Source organism: Pelecanus crispus, chromosome W (genome assembly GCF_030463565.1).
Source record: "Pelecanus crispus isolate bPelCri1 chromosome W, bPelCri1.pri, whole genome shotgun sequence".
Classification (NCBI taxonomy): Eukaryota; Metazoa; Chordata; class Aves; order Pelecaniformes; family Pelecanidae; genus Pelecanus; species Pelecanus crispus.
In genome coordinates this window covers 21,415,360-21,440,853 of record NC_134675.1, presented here as the reverse complement: position 1 = coordinate 21,440,853, position 25,494 = coordinate 21,415,360, and the positions used below count along the sequence as shown (strand labels likewise).

At 45.2% G+C, this 25,494-nt stretch overlaps 1 protein-coding gene across 3 annotated transcripts in view; it reads right to left on the bottom strand.

Moving 5' to 3' along the window:
* Window positions 1-528: 528 nt before the first annotated feature.
* Window positions 529-25,494, bottom strand: part of LOC142596454 (BDNF/NT-3 growth factors receptor-like) — a 225,239-nt gene continuing 200,273 nt past the window's right edge. For all 3 annotated transcript variants that reach the window (XM_075725553.1, XM_075725554.1, XM_075725555.1), the window contains 2 exons: window positions 3,089-3,247; window positions 529-714 (listed from right to left, as the gene is read on the bottom strand). In XM_075725553.1, coding sequence (XP_075581668.1) covers window positions 529-714; window positions 3,089-3,247 — 345 coding nt within the window. The remainder of the gene's footprint in view (window positions 715-3,088; window positions 3,248-25,494) is intronic.

The following is a 25,494-nucleotide window of genomic DNA, read 5'->3' as shown; positions in this document are numbered from 1 at the left end:
CTAGCTTTGTCTCTGCAAGAAATATACTTCTTGTAGAGAACATTAGTCCTTTTCCACCCACATGCTGAAGCAAAAAAAAAAAAAAGAGGTGAATATGAAGACACTCCCGGTATCTGTACAGCAGAAATCACAAAGTTTGAGTCAAATACATTTTTCCCTTTTTTCATCCACATCAAAGGCATGAATACAACAAGGCATTGTTAGTTGTGGTGGGCTAACTGGAGAGTCTGCTGATATAACAGATCAAGTATTTAAGGCCTTTGTCTATGCAGAGTTACAATAATGCAAAAGCCAAATCGATTAGAGAGAGGAAAAATAATAGAAACTGAGAGTGAAGATACGTTTCAGTAATGTCTAACAAGTCAATACTGTGTCTATAGATGGAGAAGCGCACATTGCTTGCCCTTTGAAAGCTTCTCCATATCTTTGTCATGAATACTGTCAGAGTTAAGAACACATTTTAATGGAGTTCAGTGGCAGTTGAACACATTCATTCACGCAGACCATAAGAAGAAATGCTAGGATGTTTTAGCCTAAAATATCCAGGTAAACTGGAGATGCCTTAGCCAAGTTCTGGAGGAGGGAATGGATTTCTTTGATGTTGAGCCTCATGTGAGGCTCCCTTTGCCAACAGCCCAGCATCAACTCATATACTTCCTTGGGGCACGTGCGAGGTCGCTGCAGCACTCGGCCCTGAGTGATGCACTCAATCACCTACAAGAAATCACAAGGAAAGGATCAGTGTAGCCATGCCAATTACATAGGTCTCACCCATGGAAGAGCTAGCTGCTAATAGTCCTCAGTGGAATATGATCTGGAAAAATCACCATAATGTAGGATGTCAAGGAGCAATACCTTGACTGATGTGATGTGATGTTATGTTAACCCGTGTTACCCCTTCCATTCATGAGGGAACAGTGGTAGGAAAGCAATACCATACCTCCCCTACCTGTCTATCAATCTCACTTCGTCTCAGAAGTAAGCTGTTTCAATCGTCTAACAGAGCACCTCTCCCTCCCTCCTTACACTTTATGAGTACCACCATGGCTAATCTCTGGAAAGGGATTACTTTAGATTTCCCAGGTATGAAGAAATCTCCAGATTCCTTCAATCTATTGAAGAATGTTTTAGAACCACCACTTTGTGACAATGACATTTCCTGATATGTAACTGAAATCACCCAATGCCAGTTTGGGAGACAAGTAAGTTCCTTTTTATTGCCTCATGGTTCTTCTCAACACCCAGAGCAGACTATCCTATACAAAGGAAGAAGCTACATCCCAACTTGGTATAGCTCTACCTGGATAACGTCCATCCAGCTTGGGGAGAAAAGTGTGAAAAAGAACAAATTCAACCACAAAGTGTGCGACAATACCATAAATACATGATATCACAGAATCATAGAATCATAGAATGCTTTGGGTTGGAAGGGATCTTTAGAGGTCATCTAGCCCAACCCCCCTGCAGTGAGCAGGGACAGCTTTAACCAGATCAGGTTGCTCAGAGCCCCATCCAACCTCACCTTGAATGTTGCAAGGGATGGGGCCTCTACCACCTCTCTGGGCAACCTGTTCCAGTGATTCACCACCCTCATTGTAAAAAATTTCTTTCTTATGTCTAGTCTAAATCTATTCTTCTTTAGTTTAAATCCATTATTCCTTGTCCTGTCACAACAGGCCTTGTTAAAAAGATTCTCCCCATCCTTCCTGTAGGCCCCCTTTAAGTACTGGAAGGTCGCAATAAGGTCTCCTCGCAGCCTTCTCTTCTCTAGGCTGAACAATCCCAACTCCCTCAGCCTGGCCTCATAGGAGAGGTGCTCCAGCCCTCGGATCATTTTTGTGGCCCTCTTCTGGACCCGCTCCAGCAGGTCCATGTCCTTCTTGTGCTGAGGGCTCCAGAGCTGGACGCAGTACTCCAGGTGAGGTCTCACCAGAGCAGAGTAGAGGCAGAATCACCTCCCTCGACCTGCTGACCATGTTTCTTTTGATGCAGCCCAGGATACGGTTGGCTTTCTGGGCTGCAAGCACACATTGCCGGCTCATGTCCAGCTTTTCATCCAGCAGTACCCCCAAGTCCTTCTCCGCAGGGCTGCTCTCAATCCCTTCATCCCCCAGCCTGTATTGATATCGGGGGTTGCCCCGTTCCAGGTGCAGGACCTTGTACTTGGCCTTGTTGAACCTCATGAGGTTCACACAGGCCCACCTCTCCAGCTTGTCCAGGTCCCTTTGGATGACATCTCATCCTTCTGGTGTGTCAGCTGCACCACTCAGCTTGGTGTCGTCTGCAAACTTGCTGAGGGTGCACTCGATCCCACTGTCTATGTCATTGATGAAGATGTTAAATAGCACCAGTCCCAGTACGGACCCCTGAGGGACTCCACTTGTCACCGGTCTCCATGTGGACATCGAGCCATTGACCACGACCCTCTGGATGCGACCATCCAGCCAATTCCTTATCCTTGGTCACAGCGCACAGCTGTTTGCTCCACTGCCATCTGTTCCCAGAGCAAGCTGGTGGCACTCCCTGCAGCCGGAGACATGGACGGCTGTGTGTTTCCCTGGGAGCTCAGTCTGGGTAGATACAGCCTTTCTGGGTAGTGCAGAGGATACAGCCTTCCGCCGGGTGGATACCATGGCCGTGCCTAGGCTCCCTCTCACCAGCTGAACTTACTGAACCTACCTATTGAGCTAGGAGGGGGACATCGCCTTCCCTGCGCAAACTGACGTGCCACATCCTGGTCGCTCGCACTCCCTGGGGGCTGCTTTTATACGTGAGGTGGTTTGGACGCTGTCACTCCTGGCCCCGCCCACGCTGCGTCAGAGCTGCCCCACCTCAGCAGCTCGCCCTTTCCCACTCTAGGCGGGGGGCTGGGCTGCCCGCTCTCGCCCTGCGCTTTTTTGCCACCTTAGCAAGGGTGCCCCGGCGCAAGCGTCCGCTCCCGAGCCCTTTGCCTCGGAGACTCAGGGTTATTATATCAGGGTTATTGCTTTTACTAAATAAATTTGCTATTGTCCTTTCCCCAGAGAAGCCATACCATCAGTTAAAATGCCACCCTCCTTTATGCAATTTGAAAATATAATACACACACCTCATTGTTTGAGAGCTGATACCATGGCTGTTTGCCATAGGTAAAGATTTCCCATAATACGACCCCCAGGCTCCAGACATCACTTTCTGTAGTGAACTTCCTGTACATGATACTTTCTGGAGGCATCCAACGAATAGGCAGCATCGTGTGACCTCCAACCTGAGGAAAAAAAAGAAAGAGTCAGAAATAATTCCTCCAGACCTCCAGGAAAAGTACTGAGATGCTAAACCAGGGGAATCCACATTTTCTTTTTTCCCATCTGCTGCCATTCACTTTAAAGAGCTCGTAAGAACTAGTGAGCTGTGATCCAACCTCCTCTCTCCTCAGTGGTGATCACTACCATGACAGATTTCTCAATAGAATCTCCAAGGAAATTGTTTCTGAAGTATAAACTCATCTTCTACATTCTACATACAATGTCAGCCAGAAAAGGAAGGTCAAAGAAAGCGTACCCCCTCTGATGAACAAGAATGGCGAACTTGTATCAACGGACAAGGAGAAGGCTGAGGTACTCAACAACTACTTTGCCTCAGTCTTCACCAGCAACCTCTCTCCTCACCCCTCCCAAATCAATGGACCAGGGGGGTAAAGCCCCTCCCACTGTAAGGGAAGATCAGGTTCGAGACCACCTGAGGAACCTCAATGTACACAAATCTATGGGACCTGATGAGATGCATCCCAGAGTCCTGAGGGAATTGGCTGATGTAGTTGCCAAGCCACTCTCCATGATATTTGAAAAGTCATGGCAGTCAGGTGAAGTCCCTGGGGACTGGAAGAAGGGGAATGTTGTGCCCATTTTTAAAAAGGGAAGAAAGGAGGACCCTGGGAACTACCGACCTGTCAAGCCTCACCTCTGTGCCTGGGAAGATCATGGAACAGATCCTCCTAGAAGATATGCTCAAGCACATGGAGGACAGGGAGGTGATTCGAGACAGCCAGCACGGATTCACCAAGGGCAAGTCCTGCCTGACCAACCTAGTGGCTTTCTATGAAGGAGTGACTGCATCAGTGGACAAGGGAAGAGCAATGGATGTCATCTACTTAGAATAGAATCATAGAATCATAGAATCATCTAGGTTGGAAAAGACCTTTAAGATCATCCAGTCCAACCATTAACCTACACTACCAAGCCCACTCTAGACTAATCAAGGGTAGACCAGACTAAACCATATCCCGAAGTGCCACATCTACCCGTTTTTTAAACGCCTCCAGGGATGGTGACTCCACCACCTCTCTGGGCAGCCTGTTCCAATGCCTGACCACCCTTTCCGTAAAGAAATTCTTCCTAATCTCCAGTCTAAACCTCCCCTGGCGCAGCTTAAGCCCATTTCCTCTTGTCCTATCGCTAGCTACTTGGGAGAAGAGACCAACACCCACCTCACTACAACCTCCTTTCAGGTAGTTGTAGAGAGCGATAAGGTCACCCCTTAGCCTCCTCTTCTCCAGGCTAAACAATCCCAGTTCCCTCAGCCGCTCCTCATAAGACTTGTTCTCCAGACCCTTCACCAGCTTCGTTGCCCGCCTCTGAACACGCTCCAGCACCTCAATATCTTTCTTGTAGTGAGGGGCCCAAAACTGGACACAGTATTCCAGGTGCGGCCTCACCAGCGCCGAGTACAGGGGGACAATCACCTCCCTGCTCCTGCTGGCCACAGCATTCCTGATACAAGCCAGGATGCTGTTGGCCTTCTTGGCCACCTGGGCACACTGCTGGCTCAAGTTCAGCCGGCTATCTACTAACACCCCCAGATCCTTTTCGGCCAGGCAGCTTTCCAGCCACTCCTCCCCAAGCCTGTAGCGTTGCATGGGGTTGTTGTGACCGAAGTGCAGGACCCGGCACTTGGCCTTGTTGAACCTCATACAGTTGGCCACGGCCCATCGATCCAGTCTGTCCAGGTCCCTCTGCAGGGCCATCCTACCCTCGAGCAGATCGACACTCCCACCCAATTTGGTGTCGTCTGCAAACTTACTGAGGGTGCACTCGATCCCCTCATCCAGATCATTGATAAAGATATTGAACAAGACTGGCCCTAAAACAGAGCCCTGGGGAACACCGCTCGTGACCGGCCGCCAACTGGACTTAACACCATTTATCACTACTCTCTGGGCTCGGCCACCCAACCAGTTCTTTACCCAGCGAAGAGTATGCCTGTCTAAGCCGTGAGCTGCCAGCTTCCCGAGGAGGATATTATGCGAGACGGTGTCAAAAGCTTTGCTAAAGTCCAGGTAGATGACATCCACAGCCTTTCCATCATCTACCAGTCGGGTCACCAGGTCATAGAAGGAGATCAGGTTGGTCAAGCAGGACCTGCCTTTTGTGAACCCATGCTGGCTGGGCCTGATCCCCTGGTTGACCTGTACTTGCCTGTGGAGTTCGCTCAAGATGAACCTCTCCATAATCTTCCCCGGCACCGAGGTCAGGCTGACAGGCTTGGACTTCTGTAAAGCGTTTGACACAGTCCCCCACAACATCCTTCTCTCTAAATTGGGGAGATATGGGTTTGATGGGTGGACTGTTCAGTGGATAAGGAATTGGCTGGATGGTCGCATCCAGAGGGTCGTGGTCAATGGCTCGATGTCCACATGGAGACCAGTGACAAGTGCAGTCCCTCAGGGGTCTGTACTGGGACTGGTGCTGTTTAATATCTTCATCAATGACATAGACAGTGGGATCGAGTGCACCCTCAGCAAGTTTGCAGACGACACCAAGCTGAGTGGTGCAGCTGACACACCAGAAGGATGAGATGTCATCCAAAGGGACCTGGACAAGCTGGAGAGGTGGGCCTGTGTGAACCTCATGAGGTTCAACAAGGCCAAGTACAAGGTCCTGCACCTGGAACGGGGCAACCCCCGATATCAATACAGGCTGGGGGATGAAGGGATAGAGAGCAGCCCTGCGGAGAAGGACTTGGGGGTACTGCTGGATGAAAAGCTGGACATGAGCCAACAATGTGTGCTTGCAGCCCAGAAAGCCAACCGTATCCTGGGCTGCATCAAAAGAAGCATGGCCAGCAGGTCGAGGGAGGTGATTGTCCCCCTCTACTCTGCTCTGGTGAGACCTCACCTGGAGTACTGCGTCCAGCTCTGGAGCCCTCAGCACAAGAAGGACATGGACCTGCTGGAGCGGGTCCAGAAGAGGGCCACAAAAATGATCTGAGGGCTGGAACACCTCTCCTACGAGGCCAGGCTGAGGGAGTTGGGGTTGTTCAGCCTGGAGAAGAGAAGGCTGCAGGGAGACCTTATTGTGGCCTTTCAGTACTTAAAGGGGGCCTACAGGAAGGATGGGGAGAATCTTTTTAGCAAGGCCTGTTGTGACAGGACAAGGAATAATGGATTTAAACTAAAGAAGAATAGATTTAGACTAGACATAAGAAAGAAATTTTTTACAATGAGGGTGGTGAATCACTGGAACAGGTTGCCCAGAGAGGTAGTATAGGCCCCATCCCTTGCAACATTCAAGGTGAGGTTGGATGGGTCTCTGAGCAACCTGATCTAGTTAAAGCTGTCCCTGCTCACTGCAGGGGGGTTGGGCTAGATGACCTCTAAAGATCCCTTCCAACCCAAAGCATTCTATGATTCTATGATTTATTTTGCACCCCCTACACAAGGAACTGAATGATCTATAAAATTAATGGTTAACTAAACCTATCAGCCAGTTATAAATTAGGCTGGCATTACTCTCCATTTTAAGACTGAAAAAACTGTAAAAGATTCATACAATTAAATCTGCAGATAACAGCTGAGATCCATGAAGACACAGTGACTGCATGACACAGAAGGATCAGAATCTATATGGTTTAATCTAATTATGAATGAATTAAAGCAATGCTATTGTCTGTGGATAATTTCCACAGTTAATCAATGCATCAAATTATTTTGTTACAAATTAACTGCCCAGTTCTACACAGCTTTCCAAATTTTCAGTCCTTTAGATATATACACCTGATAATAAATAACTTGCAAGACATGGACTCTGTGTCCCAAATCATCACATGTTGAGTTTCCCAGGAATCTTTTCCTGAATTAATGCCTTTCTGAAAGTCTCTAACACATTTTTTGTTTTCCACAAAATGCTATACTTTCTTAAAATTGAGTTACTTAAGCTGAATATAAACAAACTCCTGCTTTTCATTCTAGTTTCTAAACAACTTACTGTTCCTAATATGTCACTTTCTGACTAGATCACATCAATGAATAAATCCACTCAAGTACTTTTAAAATAGTCTAACTAGCTCAGCGAAAAGAGACAAGACTAGATCATCTAGTCTAACTTCCTGACCACTTCAGGGATGACTAAAAGTTCAAGCATATTATTAAGGGCATTGTCCAAATGCCTCTTAAACACGGACAGGCATGGGGCATCGACCACCTCTCTAGGAAGCCTGTTCCAATGTCTGTGCACCCTCTCTGCAAAGAAATGCTTCCTAATGTCAAGTCTGAACCTCCCCTGACACAGCTTTGAACCATTCCCACGCGTGTGAGGGACTGAAAGAGTTAATGTCTCAAACATTGTGGTGAGGGGAGTTAAGGTCGGCATAGAGACAAGTTAAGGTCTCCATAGCAATAAATTGGGGTCTGCATAGCACCACAGGTGAGAGGCCGATTGGCAGGGAGCCAGAAGGTGTCTCAGAGTTCGGCCTTCTGATGGCTGAAGGTCATGCAGAGTTCATTTGAGGAAGGGGCTCACGACCACCCGAAAGACCCCTCGTGACCACCCCCCCACAGTGGTGCCTGCACAGAAGATGGAGAACATTCTGGATCAAGCCTCAAGGGGGGCGAGGCTAGAGGCGGGGACTGGCCTATAAAAGACACAACTTCGAGGAACCACATGTGCACCCCCACCACTGGACAACTCTGCGTTGCTGCTGCTGCTGCTGCTGCTGCTGCTGCTGCTGCTGCTGCTGCTGCTGCTGCTGCTCCTGCTCCTGCTCCTGCTCCTGCTCCTCCTGCTCCTCCTCCTCCTCCTCCTCCTCCTCCTCCTCCTCCTCCTCCTCCGGACCTGCCTCCCCCACCCGGTGGCGTGGCTGCCGGAGGCCCTGAGCTCCAGGAGCAGCGCGCCCACCACCGGATGACTGCCGTGTTTACCATTGACATCATGGGAGCCAAGGGTGGTGATCTCTCTCTCTCTCTCTCCTCTTTCTTCCTTTTCTTTTCCTCTTATAAGTATTTGAATTAGAACCCACGTTGCCTATTGTTGTGCTTTCCTGGTTCGGTTTGCCTACCGTTATGCTTTCCAAGTTTAGGTTGGTGTTTACCGTCAATAAAGTGTTTAATCGATCGCTTGGTGTCATTTCACCTTAATTTAGCCCAAGGGAATCACAGAACCTCCACGATCCTCTCTGGACAGCCCAGTTCAGGTCAGAATAGAATAGAATCGTTTAGGTTAGAAAAGACCCTTAAGATCATCCAGTCCAACCATTAACCTAACACTACGAAGTCCACCACTAAACCAATTAGGGGTAGAGTAATAATTTCATGTTTCCTGGCTAGGTGGCTGGATTATTTTTTAATGACAGTAAAACTAGGAATCATTAAGGTTGGAAAGGATCTCTAAGATCATCAGTCCAATCATCAACCCAACACCACCATGCCCACTAAACCATGTCACAAAGTGCCACGTCTACCCGTTTTTTGAACACTTCCAGGGATGGTGACTCGACCACCAAGTCTCTGGGCAGCCTGTTCCAATGCTTGACCACTCTTTACGTGAAGAAATTTTTCCTAATATCCAATCTAAACCTCCCCTGGCACAGCTTGAGCCCATTTCCTCTTGTCCTATCACTAACTACTTGGGAGAAGAGACCAATACCCACCTTAATATCCTTTTTAAATTGTGGGGCCCAGAACTGCACACAATACTCAGGGTGGGCCTGCACCAATGTTAAATACAGCGGGATAATCAACTCTTTTGACCAGCTGTTTATGCTGTGTTTAATGCACCCCAGAATGCAGTTTGCTCTCTTGGCTGCCAGGGCACACTGCTGACTCCTGTTGAGCCTGCTGTCAACCAGCACCCCCAGATCCCTTTCTGCAGGGCTGCTCTCCAGCCACTCCTCTCCCAATTTATACTTGTTTCTGGCATTACTCTGTCCTAGATGCAGAATCTGGTATTTCACAGAATCATAGAATCATAGAATATATCAAGTTGGAAGGAACCCATAAGGATCATCGAGTCCAACTCCCTGCTCCTCCAGTGCAGAATCTGGTATTTTTTCTTGTTAAATTTCATGCCATTAACAATTACCCAATGCTCCAATGCCCCAATCTATCTAGATCCCTCTGCAAGGCATCTTGGCCCTCAAGAGAGTCAACAGCACCTCCCAGCAAACTTGCTAATGGTGCATTCAACTCCTGCATCCAGATCATTGATAAAAATATTGAACAGAACTGGCTCTAGAATTGAAGCCCTGAGAAACAGCGCTAGTGACTGGCTGCCAGCCAGATGCAGCCCCATTCACTACAACCCTTTGGGCCCTGCTGTTCAGCCAGTTCTTCACCCAGCGCACTATGAATCAGCTCATCCCACAGTTGGACAACTTGTCCAGAAGGACGCTGGTGAGGAACAGTATCAAAAGCCTTCTTAAAATCCAGAAAAACTACATCCACCGCCTTCCCTTTATCCACTAGGTGGGTGACCTTATTGTAGAAGGATATCAGATTAGTTAGACAGGACTTTCCTTTCATGAACCCATGTTGACTGTGCCTGATGATTGCATTGTCCTTTAAATGCCTTTCAATAGCACCCAGTATAATTTTCTTCATATTTTTCCAGGTACTGAGGTTAGACTAACAGGTCTCTAGTTTCCTGGGTCTTCCCTCAAACCCTTCTTGTAAATTGGAATAACACTGACGAGCTTCCAGTCAGCGGGGACCTCCCCAGACTCCCAAGACCTTTGGTAAATGATCAAGAGGGGTCCTGCTAGCTCCTTCAGTACTCTGGGATGAATCCCATCTGGCCCCATGGACTTGTGAACATTCAGCTAGTACAGCTGGTCCCTTACAATTTCAGTGTCCACAAATGGAAAGTCACTGTTCCCACACTTGTGGTCCTCTGACTCAGGGGACCAGGCAGCCCAAGGTCTATCAGTATTATTAAAGACTGAGGCAAAAAAAGCATTGAATGCCTCTGCTTTTTCTTCATCCCTATTTGTCAGGTGACCATCTTCAACAAGTATTGGTCCAACGTTTTCTTTAGACCTCCTCTTGCTATTAACATACTTAAAAAAGCCCTTCTTGTTTTCTGACACAACACTGGCCAGCTTCAACTCTAATTGGAAGCTTTGGCCTTTCATTTCTTCTCCCTGCATATACAAACCACAGCTCTGCAATCTTCCTGCAAAGCCTGACCTTGCTTCCAGAGATCATACAATTTCTTTTTCCTCTTGAGCTCCACAAGGAGCTCCCTCTTCAGCCAAGCTGGTCTTCTGCCCCGCTTGCTTGACTTATGACACAATGGGACTGCCTGCTCCTGTGCTTCTAAAAGGTGGTTCTTAAAAACTGACCAGCACTCAGGGACCCCTCAGCCCTCAAAAGCAGATTCCCAGGGTACTCTGCTAAGTAGCTCCCTGAATAGCTTAAAGTTTGCTTTCTTGCAATCCAGGGAAGCAACTCTGCTGACCTTTTTTCTCATTACACTGAAAATTTTAAACTCAACCATCTTGTGATCACTGTGGCCAAGACAGCCACCTACCGTCACATCTCCCACGAGTCCTTCTCTATTCACAAACAACAAGTCTAGGAGGGCATCTTTCCTAGTTGGCTCGCTGAGTGCTTGTGAGAAAAAAGTATTGTGATATAGCTGTAAGTATTTCCAAGGAAGGAAAAAAAGGAAATCTTTTTCAAGGATGTCTAACTTTTGATTAATTCCCATTTTCCTGTCTTAAGATTTATTTAGTTATGAAACCACACTTGCACTTTCAAGGTTCTGTAAATTCAAACTTTACATATCTTGTTATAAATAATACCCTCCTTGTTCTAATGTTGAAACAGCAAATGGAAGGAAAATCTAATAGAAGTCAGGGTTCACATTATTTCTCAATCACTCAGAACATCCGTTTCCAGCTATTTGTCAGTAATTCAGTGTTAGCACAGCACACCAAAAATACAGCTATTGCTGTTAGAGCTCAACCCTGGTCTGTACATTGCCACAAGTCAACACTCGTTATAGATTCTATAAAAATAGAAAGTGATGCGAAAACATTCATAGATGTGGTCTATTATTAGGCATTTCTTCTCCTCCCCCTACCTCAGATTTTGTGCTAACAAGTGAGGAGTATTTTTGTCAGAGACACTGACTTAAAGGCAGGACTCCTGAGTTCATTTTCTGGCTACCTTGTGGATTTGCTTCTGACAATATAGGTTGCTGTCCACAGGTTTCTGTGCCATTCAAAAGGGGAACCAATCCCTGAAGCTTTCAGCCTAACTTAAAAATATTCACATGACTACTCTGTTGATGGAGGATGTATGCATGTTTTTAAGTGTTTTGCTCAGACACATTCATCTCTGTGTTAGATTACCCCTCTGGCAAGCAGAATTGCTGTAAGGCTCCATGCATCAGGTTTTTTAATGATCTTTGAACTAAGAAGTCACTCAGTGACATGGAGAGTTTGAAGTAACATATGAGTATGCTGAGATGCAAACACAGATTCAGTTTCCTCCCTTATCATAAACTAAATTGATATGGCAACCAAACAGCTCCAAATCACCACTTTTTCTTCTGTCTTGAGCAGTATTTCATTAGAAAGACAGAAAAACTAGTCCCTTAAAAACATGCAGCCACATACACCCAGCCAAAGGGCAAGTGCCATCAAACATGATTAGTGATGAGAGGCTTTTGGTCTCACTAAATATTAAAATTACTCTTAGATCTGCTCATTATATAGCCTCCACGACTGGTTCTTTTCAGCAATTTCTTTGAGTCATTCCTTAAAAATTAATGAAAGACACCGTATCCCACAGCATTCTCCTAAGGAAGTTGGCGGCTCATGGCTTGGACGGGCATACTCTTTGCTGGGTAAAAAACTGGCTGGGTGGCCAAGCCCATAGAGTTGTGGTGAATGGAGTTAAATCCAGTTGGCAGCTGGTCACGAGCGGTGTTCCCCAGGGCTCTGTTTTGGGGCCAGCCTTGTTTAATATCTTTATCGATGATCTGGATGAGGGGATTGAGTGCACCCTCAGTAAGTTTGCAGATGACACCAAGCTGGGTGGGAGTGTCGATCTGCGGGAGGGTAGGAAGGCCCTGCAGAGGGACCTGGACAGGCTGGACCGATGGGCTTAGGCCAACTGTATGAGGTTCAACAAGGCCAAGTGCCAGGTCCTGCACTTGGGTCACAATAACCCCATGCAACACTACAGGCTTGGGGAAGAGTGGCTCAAAAGCTGCCTGGCCGAAAAGGACCTGGGGGTGTTGGTTGACAGCCGGCTGAACATGAGCCAGCAGTGTGCCCAGGTGGCCAAGGCCAATAGCATCCTGGCTTGTATCAGAAATAGTGTGGCCAGCAGGAGCAGGGAAGTGATTGTCCCTTTTTACTCGGCACTGGTGAGACCGTACCTCAAATACTGTGTCCAGTTTTGGGCTCCTCAGTACAAGAAGGACATTGAGGTGCTGGAGTGTGTCCAGAGAAGGGCAACGAAGCTGGTGAAGGGTCTGGAGCACAAGTCTTATGAGGAGCGGCTGAGGGAACTGGGATTGTTTAGCCTGGAGAAGAGGAGGCTAAGGGGTGACCTTATCGCTCTCTACAACTACCTGAAAGGAGGTTGTAGTGAGGTGGGTGTTGGTCTCTTCTCCCAAGCAGTTAGCGATAGGACAAGAGGAAATGGGCTCAAGCTGCGCCAGGGGAGGTTTAGATTGGATATTAGGAAAAATTTCTTCACGGAAAGGGTGGTCAGGCATTGGAACAGGCTGCTCAGAGAGGTGGTGGAGTCACCATCCCTGGAGGTGTTCAAAAAACAGGTAGACGTGGCACTTTGTGACATGGTTTAGTGGGCATGGTGGTGTTGGGTTGACAGTTGGACTGATGATCTTAGAGATCCTTTCCAACCTTAATGATTCTATTCTGGTTTTACTGTCATTAAAAAATAATCCAGCCACCTAGCCAGGAAACATGAAATTGCTACTCTACCCTTAATTGGTTTAGTGGTGGACTTGGTAGTGTTAGGTTAATGGTTGGACTGGATGATCTTAAAGGTCTTTTCCAACCTAAACAATTCTGTGATTCTATGATTCTATTCTGTCTAAACAATAAAATGTGTCTCTCTCCTTTCTTTTTTGCCACATCCTACATTAAGAATTTTTTTTAAAAGGAATAGAAAATCTCTCTCTTTTCCAATGGTTCCTTGCTACAGGAGCAGTGTGTTCTGTGTTTTCTATATCATTCAGTAAAATAAATACTCCTAGAACGAAAATGATAAATGACCACCAAATGATAGATGTTGCAATGAACAGAACTGGAACATCACAGACCTAATTGTGTCTCTTTGCAGTTGTAGCAAGACTAACTCATCACTGCTGACACTTACCCAGTACTAGATTTGGAGATAAATACAAACCATGGGTCTTTTTGGTGTTCTTCACAGAGCTGTACAACCCCACACTGCCTTGGCTGGACTGTATCCATTTCTGTCCTTGAAGGCAGAAGACTTTACTGGGCAGAGTACTGGGCCTGGACTGAGAAGTCCTGAGGTCTATCCATCTCTATCACTGCTCTTCTCTATCATCTTAGGCAAGTTACTTCCAATATCTCAGAGTCTTTGTGAAGATAATATTTAGTCCCTTTGCAAAAGCACTGTTAAAAGGTATTAGCTGTTATTATAAGGGGTCCTATTATTATAAGGGGTCCTCCTCTTCCCAGATGGCATTGTGATGAAGACAGCAAACCTGTGAAACACTGAGCATCACCTGTGGCAGGCTGAGCATCTTCCATCCTTCCTGGTTCAAGAGCACCTTGAACTTCAGCGCAGATCTCAGTTTGGCCACATCAAAAACGCAGGTCAAGGCCTAGCCAAAGGTACTTTCTCTAAACACCCATTTCTTTCTCTGTTAATGGGCAGTGGTTACTGAGTCAACAATTACTCAGTTCAGAAAAGCACTAAGAACAGTGTTAGGTACATGTTTAAAATGAAGCACATGCTCTTAAACCAAAGCCTAGGACCTGACATCACAATTCTCAGCATGCCTGAAATGAATTGCCAGTCAGTTGTGAGCTTCCTTTGGTGTTTATTGGACTGATGAGTCCAAGGACCCACAGCTGTGACATAATAGTAAACAGTGCTAGAGTGCATTTTTGCTGCTGTTTCCAAACTCTTAGCAAGGTAAAGGGGAGTTTACTAAGAAGGATAAATGAAAGAAAGCATGAATACACTGACCAAACTTGAAAGGTGCCAGGTGCTTCAGGGGGATGCCTTCTGCTCATGCTTTATTAAGAAATGCAAGTATTATGCAGTTGTCAGATATCAGCATTCTGCAAGATGAAGCCCCTAGTATGTACACTGTAATTGTAGTGCTGCTAGATATGCATCATTTTACAATGGTCATGCATTAAGCAGACTATGATTGCAGGTAAACACCACCTTTAATACTCAATCTAGCTAAGGTTACGACAGGTTTAGAAGTATTACAGTTTTAATTTAATAAGCTATCACTTTAAAATCTGTATTGTAGCTGTAGCAATGCTGAAAAAATGACGATTTTATGGATACAATTTATGGTATAGTTTCTTGGTGCTTACTTGATGGCAGCTGTGTTATGATGGTTCATTTTCATTTAGAATTGTACTGCTATAGATCCTTTCTGTGAATTAAGTACTTCCAAATGTCAGTTTATGCAAACAAGCAAGCACTCACTAGTCCTGCTGTAGTCTTATATTATGTTTACTAGTTATATTTACTAGCAATATTGGGCTAGAATCTAAACCAGAAGGCCTGGTGAATTAGCTTCTGCAATGTGCGAACTATCCATAGGGAGGAGACTGCTATGCCAAATCACTGAACTATGATACTGTTCTCCAAAAAAATATTGAAGGAGTGACTGCATCACTAGACAAGGGAAAAGCAATGGATGTCATCTACTTGGACTTCTGTAAAGCGTTCGACACAGTCCCCCACAACATCCTTCTCTCTAAATTGGGGACATACAGACTTGATGGATGGACTGTTTGGTGGATAAGGAATTGGCTGGATGGTCGCATCCAGAGGGTCGTGGTCAACGGCTCGATGTCCACATGGAGACCGGTAACAAGTGGAGTCCCTCAGGGGTCCCTATTGGGACCGGTGCTGTTTAATATCTTCATCATTGACATAGACAGTGGGATCGAGTGCACCCTCAGCAAGTTTGCAGACGACACCAAGCTGAGTGGTGCAGCTGACACACCAGAAGGATGAGATGTCATCCAAAGGGACCTGGACAAGCTGGAGAGGTGGGCCTGTGTGAACCTCATGAGGTTCAACAAGGCCAAGTACAAGGTCCTGCACCTGGAACAGGGCAACCCCCGATATCAATACAGGCTGGGGGATGAAGGGATTGAGAGCAGCCCTTCTGGACTTGGGGGTACTGCTGGATGAAAAGCTGGACATGAGCCAGCAATGTGCGCTTGCAGCCCAGAAAGCCAACCGTATCCTGGGCTGCATCAAAAGAAGCATGGCCAGCAGGTCGAGGGAGGTGATTGTCCCCCTCTACTCTGCTCTGGTGAGACCTCACCTGGAGTACTGCGTCCAGCTCTGGAGCCCTCAGCACAAGAAGGACATGGACCTGCTGGAGCGGGTCCAGAAGAGGGCCACAAAAATGATCCGAGGGCTGGAACACCTCTCCTACGAGGCCAGGCTGAGGGAGTTGGGGTTGTTTGGCCTGGAGAAGAGAAGGCTGCAGGGAGACCTTATTGTGGCCTTCCAGTACTTAAAGGGGGCCTACAGGAAGGATGGGGAGAATCTTTTTAGCAAGGCCTGTTGTGACAGGACAAGGAATAATGGATTTAAACTAAAGAAGAATAGATTTAGACTGGATATAAGGAAGAAATTTTTTACAATGAAGGTGGTGAGGCACTGGAACAGGTTGCCCAGAGAGTTAGTGGAGGCCCCATCCCTGGAAACATTCCATGTCAGGTTGGATGGGGCTCTGAGCAACCTGATCTAGTTAAAGCTGTCCCTGCTCACTGCAGGGGGGGTGGGCTAGATGACCTCTAAAGGTCCCTTCCAACCCAAAACATTCTATGATTCTATGATTCTGTGATTTCCAAGGGGAAACTGCCATACTACTTCGCATAGGAAATGTTGTTACATTTTCAACAATGCAATGTCATTCCACTTGTCACCACTTTCAGAACTAATTTTTTAAATTAATTTAGTGCTTTTGAAAGGTGCCAGACAAGTAGACCTTGATAATTCCTTTTGTCTATTCGCAAATGTGAAGTTTCAAGGATCACTATATAAGTACCATGTCTTAGCCTTGAAGCAGGGGGTCTAATTCTAGACTTCGCTAAAGTTTGTTCACTTTCTGGCTTCAGATGTTCCTTATCCCACTTTGCGGGCTCTAGGAAATGGTGAGGCTTGTCTAATGCAGAAGTTTCTGTTGTAAGAAGTAAACCAAGCCTGTTGTATGAAATAGTGGGAAGCTGATTTTTGTTACCCAAGTGTTTTGCACCCATCCATCCATCCATCCATCCATCCATCCATCCATCCATCCAATGTAAACCCAGATTACTGGCACATTGCTAATACTACCAGAGACAAGATCCTTCAAATGACTGTTATCAACCTAAAGGCAGTCAATCAGTGTGATTTCCCTGTGCCAGTTGAAAATATATCTGTCAATACTCTGCTCTGGTCACAGTTTCAACTTCTACTGCCCAACCGCCATGGGAACCCAAAGCCCTGTTGCTTCATGAAAATCTCCAGTGTATTCTGGAAGTATTTCTTTCCACATTGGCCCACAGTTATGAGCAAATTGGTATGGTCTATTGTAAAGAATGAACATATGAAGGATCGTGCTCCTGCTGGGAGCAGGAGACTGTCAGGGGAGCTGGGGGAAGCCAACCTGTAGAGTTGTGGAAGAAACAGGGCTGTATATAGGGCTGCACAGAAAAGATGCAAGCCAAGGGCTGGAAAAGGCACAAGAAATAATGTTGCTAAGGTGGCCACCCAATCGATTCGCATCAGGTTTATCCCCTATTCCATGAGGTGCTACAAGGTATGACTAAAGGAGAGGGGCCTGGCCAGAACATGGATCTACCTCTCATCCTGTATGATGGCCATAGTTAAGAGAAGCACCCACTGCTGCTCCAAAGGGAAGTTTAAACCCTCTTTGCTGCTATGCAGGTGCCTTGTTTGTATCTTCATGAGACAGAGCAGTGAAAGGTAGGCCCTAGTCTGTCAGAGTATCACTGGCCTTTCAATGTTGTGACTGTCAATGTGCTGTGGGAGAAGAATGTCCCCACCAGCATCTTATAGAGGGACTGAATACATCTACATATCAAAATGTTCTGCACCTTCACTATCCACCAGCACTCCTGGAGAGGACATCAAATCCAACCTCCAGCTCTTGCAGGCATCATATTAGATAATCCTTTTCCCATTTTTTTTGATCGCCAGCTTTAAGCAATCAGTTACTCTGACTTCATGCAGTAAAAAGTTTATTTTTTATTTCAAAGTTTATTTTTTATTTAAAATCTGTTTATTTGGTGAGCTCAGTGAACCTGAATGACTAATGCATGGATTTCAACCCTGATCCTGCCCAATGCCCTATCTGGCTTGACTGCTGCATCTCTCCAGTGCCCTGCTGATCTTAGTGCAGCTCTACCCAAGGGTAGACCTTTTGCAATTGAGGGTAGTAGTCCCAAGAGCAGCAACAAAGCTCAACATATGCTTAAATTAACTTTCATGTGACAGGTATATACTTAGTCTCTTTGGTATAGCTGGATCTTAGTTTGTCAAACTGGAACCAAGCTACACCTTTCAATTCCTTTATTCATTCACCTCTAATAAAGCATCCTGAGTATTTGGGGAATTATAGCATTTCAGGATACTTTTCTCTAGTTATCTTTTGGTCTTGAGACTTATTCCCCCATCTCAGGATAATATAACTGCAAATAAATGTTCTCTGCACACTATCATGCCTTATTGCTAAAACTGAAAATCTCTCCTCTCTTGGTGAACATCTGCTCTTTCCTCCTCATAAAATACTGGGAAATGTTTCTCTCAGCACAAGAAAAAATCAATAGTTGTTATTTTCATTTCTTCCATGCTCTGGCCTTGCAGACAAAGTCAATGTCTCCTCTTAAAATATCATCAGTCCTGCCATGTCCACTTGCAGAAAAGCAATATATTATTTTCACAGTCTGTCTGGATAAGAAGCTATACCACTCCAGCACATGAGCTTGCTGAATTATGAAATAAAGCAGATTATTTGCCAATAGACAAAGATGTGTCCTTTCAATTTAACTTCTAACCCTATTTTAGCTCATTTCTATTCAAGAGGGGCTCGTGTCTAAAGTTCTTAATTAATTCTAACAGTGGTCTTGTCAGAAAACTGAAATGATGTCTAGAACAACATTTATTATAACTGTAAATTCTGTCTTTAGTTGTGCCACATCAGTTCAATATCATGTGTCACCCTTGTGTCACTGGAGATAAAATTCTTCTCATCGGTCTCTGTGAAACCATGAGCAGCATGAGGAAGATGAACAAAGAACAATTACTCACAGTTTTGCATAACACAAGAATCAGAAGACATCAAACGAAATTATGAGATGGCAGGTTCATAACAAACAAAAGGAGGCATTCTGTCATATAACATACAATTGCTTGTGGAACTCATTGCCACAAGATACCACAAATGCCAAAGACTTACCTAGGATCAAAAAGTAATTAAACACACTCACAGAGGACTGTGTTTCACTTTTCAAATTTTCAGTTCTTTTTGCATAGTTATTTGTACAAGGGATTGGGTACTCTGTTGCTGAGTACTGTGAACGAGGTAGTGAGGAAATGGGATTAATACAAGATCATGAAGACTCCATCATAAAATGTATTCCACTTAATTTTGACATTTTACATCTGGTTATACAGGTGTGGTGGGTTGACTTGGTTTTCTTCTGGGAGAGATATGTAGGGAAAAACAAAAAGAGAGTAAGGCAGAATCAGTTCCTTCTCTAAAACAATACATATACAGAGCTTTCCACTACCCTACAGGACCCCACAGGCCCTTACTGGCAGGAGACAAGGCCAACTTCGACTGACTCGTGAGGGATTTCATAGGCTGTGAGTAGCTGTCAGAAAGCCCTGATGAGGTTGTGCTTTTCAGCTGTCACCACCAGGCTTTCCCTTGAGTCAGGGAGCACAGTCCCTCGGAGTGAATCTCTGGGCTCTCCTTAGGTGAAACTCAGTATCCTGCTTTTGGCTGGGATAGAGTTAATTTTCTTCCTAGTAGCTGGCATAGTGCTGTGTTTTGGATTTAGTAGGAGAAGAATGCTGATATCACACTGATGTTTTAGTTGTTGCTAAGTACTGCTTATGCTAGTCAAGGACTTTTCAGCTTCCCATGCTCTGCCAGGTGCACAAGAAAGTGGGAGGGGGCACAGCCAGAATAGTTGATCCAAACTGACCAAAGGGCTATTCCATACCATATGGCGTCATGCTCAGTATATAAACTCGGGGGGGGTTGGCCGGGGGGCAGCGATTGCTGCTCGGGAACTGTCTGGGTATCGGTTGGCGGGTGGTGAGCAATTGCATTGTGCATCACTTGCTTTGTATATTATTATTATTATATTGTTACTATTATCATTACCATTTTACTTTATTTCAATTATTAAACTGTTCTTATCTCAACCCAGGAGTGTTTCTCACTCTTACTCCTCCGATTCTCTCCCCCATCCCATCGGGGTAGGGGGAGTGAGCGAGCGGCTGCGTGGTGCTTAGTTGCTGGCTGGGGCTAAACCACGACACTCAGGCAGGGGTTTGGGCCCCCCAAGCACTCAGACTGACACTAAATTTCTAGGATTCTGGGGACCTATATCTGCCACCACGGGATGTGGGTGGAAATTGTAGCCACAGCCTATGATGACTTAAAGTTGTTCTCTCTGGAACAGTTACTGCATTTGTGTTCTGCCTTGCAGCAGAATTACAGCTTTTGGTCATTCTGTATTTGCATCAGGAATTGTCTCTGTAATGTCTAAAACTGGGCCAATGATCCTTTATCATTATTATTCATGTCCTTGTTCTCAACCAAAGCTGAAATGCACAACTGGCAAGGTCATCATCTATTAATATCTTGATTATTTCTGCCCAAGGCTTAAATTCTGTGATCATGTTTTTTTCACTAAGGGGGAAATTTCATCTCTGTGGGCCATGCCATTGAAATCACTCACAATATTCTGAATTAGAAGGCAAGGGAAGAACTACTATACACCTTCTGCTGGCTATCTGCACTGGGATGGATGCCAATCACTACAAGGTATTTGCCACAAATGCATCTCCAGAATAGTTAATATTAACATGTTACAATCACAGAAACATCTTATCATGAATATTGTCAAGATTGTTAATGTTTAAAGCTATTCAATATTTAACATTTTATGCTAATATTAATACTATAAAATATCATTGTTGCTGATATTAATTATGAGAAGAATAGGTATTATGTATGCAGAAAAAGAGAACAATGCACTTAGATAAGTGCATAACTTCTTCCTTCCTGTGAAAATTAACCACTGTAAGCTGTCTTTCACATATGCTAGTAACTCTATGAATATTCTGTGCAAACTAAAGATGGGGTGAACTGAGCCTGACAAAATGAAGTATCTACACTTGAAACTGCTACTTGTGCTGACACTATGCTGAAATAAAACTTTCTGACACAAATAGTAGCTTTGTTTTTTAATGTGCTTCAAGGGACCAGCTAAGAACTGCAAGGCGCATCCTGAGTCCTCAGGTCCACTTCCATCCTATCACATAGTTCACCTACATCACATAATTCCTTTCATAAATTGCTCAGTATCATCTTAAGATGACAGCTTTCTCCCCAGTATCTTTGTTCACAGACTGTCCAGGAACCTCATTCCTCTGATGGTTAGAAACATTCTTTGAATCTTTTGCTCAAATTATTTCATGGCCAACTCATACTCATTTGTTCTTATGCAAATATCATCCTTCAGTTTAAACAGTTTTTTTCCCTCATGTTTGTTTACCCTTCTGATGCATTCATATAGCAGTTATTTTAGACTCTCCATCAGCATAGATTTTAAGCAGAAATGCCTTGGCACTTCTCTTCAGAAAAGTATCCTGTCCTCCCCACAACCGGGAAAAAATGGCTGTTTTTCAACTGGATTGTTTCATGAATGCAGGTTGTCAGTGGCTGCAGAAACACTTGTGCTGGTGCAAAAAAGAGGATGATGCAGGAATTAGCTGCTGAGAGTAGCAAAAGAGTAGGACCTTTTCTTTCAGCAGCAGGTCTGGCTTATCACAGACTGGTTGAGGTTGGAAGGGACCTCTGGAGGTCATCTGGTCCAACACCCCTGCTCAAGCAGGGCCACCTAGAGACCAGGAACATGTCCAGGTGGCTTTTGAATATCTCCAAGGAGGGAGACTCCACAACTTCCCTGGGCAGCCTGTTCCAGTCCTCAGTCACCCTCACAGTAAAAAAGTGTTTCCTGATGTTCAGACAGAACCTCCTGTGTTTCAGTTTGTGCCTGTTGCCTCTTGTCCTGTCACTGAACACCACTGAAAAGAGCCTGGCTCCATCTTCTTTGCACCTTCCCTTCAGGTATTTATATACATTGATGATATCTCCCCCAAGCCTTCTCATCTCTAGGCTAAACAGTCCCAGCTCTCTTAGCCTTTCCTTATAAGAGAGATGCTCCAGTCCCTTAATCTCCCTCATCTTAGTAGCCCTTTGTTGGATGGTCTCCAGTATGTTCCAAATGACTTTCTTGACCTTTCTGTGCCTGGAAATGGTTTCCAGGATTAGCTGCTCCATCACCTTCCCAGGGATTGAGGTGAGGCTGACTGGCCTGTAGTTCCCTGGGTCCTCCTTCATGCCTTTCTTGAAGATAGGAGTGACATTTGCTGTCCTCCAGTCTTTGGGCATTTCTCCCAGTCACCATGATTGATCAAAGATTATCAAGGGTGGCCTTGCAATGACATCTGCCAGCTCCCTCAGCACTTGTGGGTACATCCCATCAGGGCCCATGGACTTATGGATGTCCAGTGTGATCAGTACCCCCCTGCTCCTGACACCTGGTACAACATCATTGCCAGGATATGGTGACACCCGTTATGGAACAGGGAAGTGTAACAGCACATGAGATATTCTGGATGGCAAAACCCATGATCCCCCTGTAGTCAGGGATGCCTCCTGTGACTATTCACTCAACTCCTGCTCAGATTTTGGCTAACACACAGCTCATGCTAATGCCTGATGTGTGCTGGGAGCAGCACCATTAGGTCAAAGCCAGAACAACACATAGGCAGGACACAACGGACAGGAAGAGATAAAGATCATTATGCAGACATTACCACCTGCAGCTTGCTGTCTCCTGCAGCCATAACCCTTGCATACTGATTGTCTGGCAGCCTTTTCAGAACCTACTAACTTATGGAAATGGTAAAGACCAAACTCCCAAACTGAGAGGTATAAATACATCAGTTTATCCAAAAGGTTTTTCAAGCAGATTGTCCTGGTTTCGTCTGGGATAGAGTTAATTTTCTTCCTAGCAGCAGGCATAGTGCTGTGTTTTGGATTTAGTAGGAGAAGAATGTTGATAACATGCTGATGTTTTTAGTTGTTGCTGAGTACTGCTTATGCTAGTCAAGGACTTTTTCAGCTTCCCATGCTCTGCCAGGCGCACAAGAAACTGGGAGGGGGCACAGCCAGAAGAGTTGATCCAAACTGACCAAAGGGCTATTCCATACCATATGACGTCATGCTCAGTATATAAACTGGGGGGGGTTGGCTGGGGAGCAGCGATCGCTGCTCGGGAACTGTCTGGGTATCGGTCGGTGGGTGGTGAGCAATTGCATTGTGCATCACTTGCTTCGTGTATCATTATTATTATTATCATTATTATACTGTTACTATTATCATTACTATTTTACTTTATTTCAATTATTAAACTGTTCTTATCTCAGCCCAGGAGTGTTTCTCACTCTTACTCCTCCAATTCTCTCCCCCATCCCATCGGGGTAGGGGGAGTGAGCGAGCGGCTGCGTGGTGCTTAGTTGCTGGCTGGGGCTAAACCACGACACAGATCCAACAGCAGCAGGACTGCTAAGGCCTTCATGCTTCCCAGTGTGATACAGGGGACACCTGCACCGTGGGCGGGGAGGAAGGGGGAGAACCCTCAGTGTTGGCTATAGTACCGTGACACCACCTCCATCACCACCTCTGTCATTCACCTTGAGTGAACTTGAGAACTGAGTGACTTGTGTACTTTTTAAAGTCAGAGTCACGGAAAGGGTAGTCAAGCATTGGAACAGGCTGCCCAGAGAGGTGGTGGAGTCACCATCCCTGGAAGTGTTCAAAAAACGGGTAGACGTGGCACTTTGTGACATGGTTTAGAGGGCATGGTGGTGTTGGGTTGATGGTTGGACTGATGATCTTAGAGATCCTTTCCAACCTTAATGATTCCTAGTTTTACTTTCATTAAAAAATAATCCAGCCACCAAGCCAGGAAACATGAAATTATTACTCTACCCCTAATTGGTTTAGTGGTGGACTTCGTAGTGTTAGGTTAATGGTTGGACTGGATGATCTTAAGGGTCTTTTCCAACCTAAACGATTCTATGGTTCTATGATTATTGTATCGCATGCTGATTATTAAGAATTTGACCTGCTCTGCAAATAGTCCAGGTGACTGAAAAGTCTAGGTAACTGAAATTTTAGGTAATAGAAAAGTTTCTACCTTTTGTCGCCTATGTACTTAAAGAAGCCCTTCTTGTTTTCTTTTATGTCCCTGGCCAGATTCAATTCCATTTGGGCTTTAGCTTTTCTAACTTCATCCCTGGGTTCTCAGACAATGTGTCTTCATTCCTCCCAGGTTACCTGTCCCTACGTCCATCCTCTGTATGCTTCCTTTTTCTGTTTGAGTTTGGCTAGGAGCTCCTTGTTTATCCATGCAGGCCTTCTGACTTTTTTGCCCGACTTCTTATTCATTGGGATGGACCTCTCTTGGGCTTGGAGGAGGTGATCTTCAAATATTAACCAGTTTTCTTGGGCCCCTCTTCCCTCCAGTGCCTTATCTGATGGGACTCTTCCAAGAAGAACTTTGAAGAGGTCAAACTCTGTTCTCCTCAAGTCCAGGGTTGTGAGCTTGCTTTTCATTCTCCTCCCTGCCCTCAGGATCCTGAACTCCACTATCCCATGGTCACTGCAGCCAAGGCTGCCTTTGACCTTTACATCCCAAATGAGCCCCCCCTTTTTGGTGAGCATGAGGTCCAGCAGAGCACCTCTCCTCATTGTCTCCTCAATCACTTGGGTGAGGAAGTTATCATCAGTACACTCTAGGAACCTCCTGGATCACTTATGTCTTGCTGTGTTGTCTCTCCAGCAGATATCGGGGTGGTTGAAGTCCCCCATGAGGACCTACAAACTTGAGGCTGCTCCTATCTGTCTGTTATGCTGCTTAAATAGTTTGCTGAACTACAGCCTTAGTCTCTTCTCATAAAATAGGCTATTTCCCTTATTCCTCTAGGATATCTTTTCTACACCTGTTTCAGGTTTAGCATTCATATCTTCAGTCCCATTAGCCACCTTGCCTATATCTTCATGTTCATCACTTACCTTTCAAGACCTGATGTCAAAAATTAATTTAGTTTCCAGGCTAAACTAATTCTCATTTCCACATCATCATTTCTGTACTGTTGCTGCTTTCCTCCTCATTCTCTTTACATGTAAACAATTGAGGTATCTTCTGTTGTTTATGTTAATATCCTTTACAAAGTTAATCCCAACTGCTTTTTGGTGCTTTTCACTATATTCTTCTAAGACCTAGCTTTCTTTGTAGACCAGCCTATCCCCCTTGTGTGTTTTTGCTTACTCCCAATGTCCTTTATGATGTGAAATTGCAGATAGTTCTGCAACCTATTGCTTCCCATCTTTTCCTCTAAGGGACACAAATTCCAACCAATTTTTGCTTTTTTATTTAAAGAAATTCCACATTTTCTCAATATTTAAGCTAATCTTTATAACTAGTTCCCTCCATTTCTCAGAGTTGGCTCTCTGAAACAGCAGAATAACAGGCAGAAAAGGGGGCCTCCCAAAATTTTGGGCCCACAATTATTCCAAAGTCAGGAGTTCTGAGAACCTCAGACATTTTTTAAAACTGTCACAACCCCTGTGAGTTTCACTTAGAATACAAAATGATTAAACTACAGGTGTTGAATAATTGCCTACTTTATGTAAGCTGAAACAGATCCAGATCTAT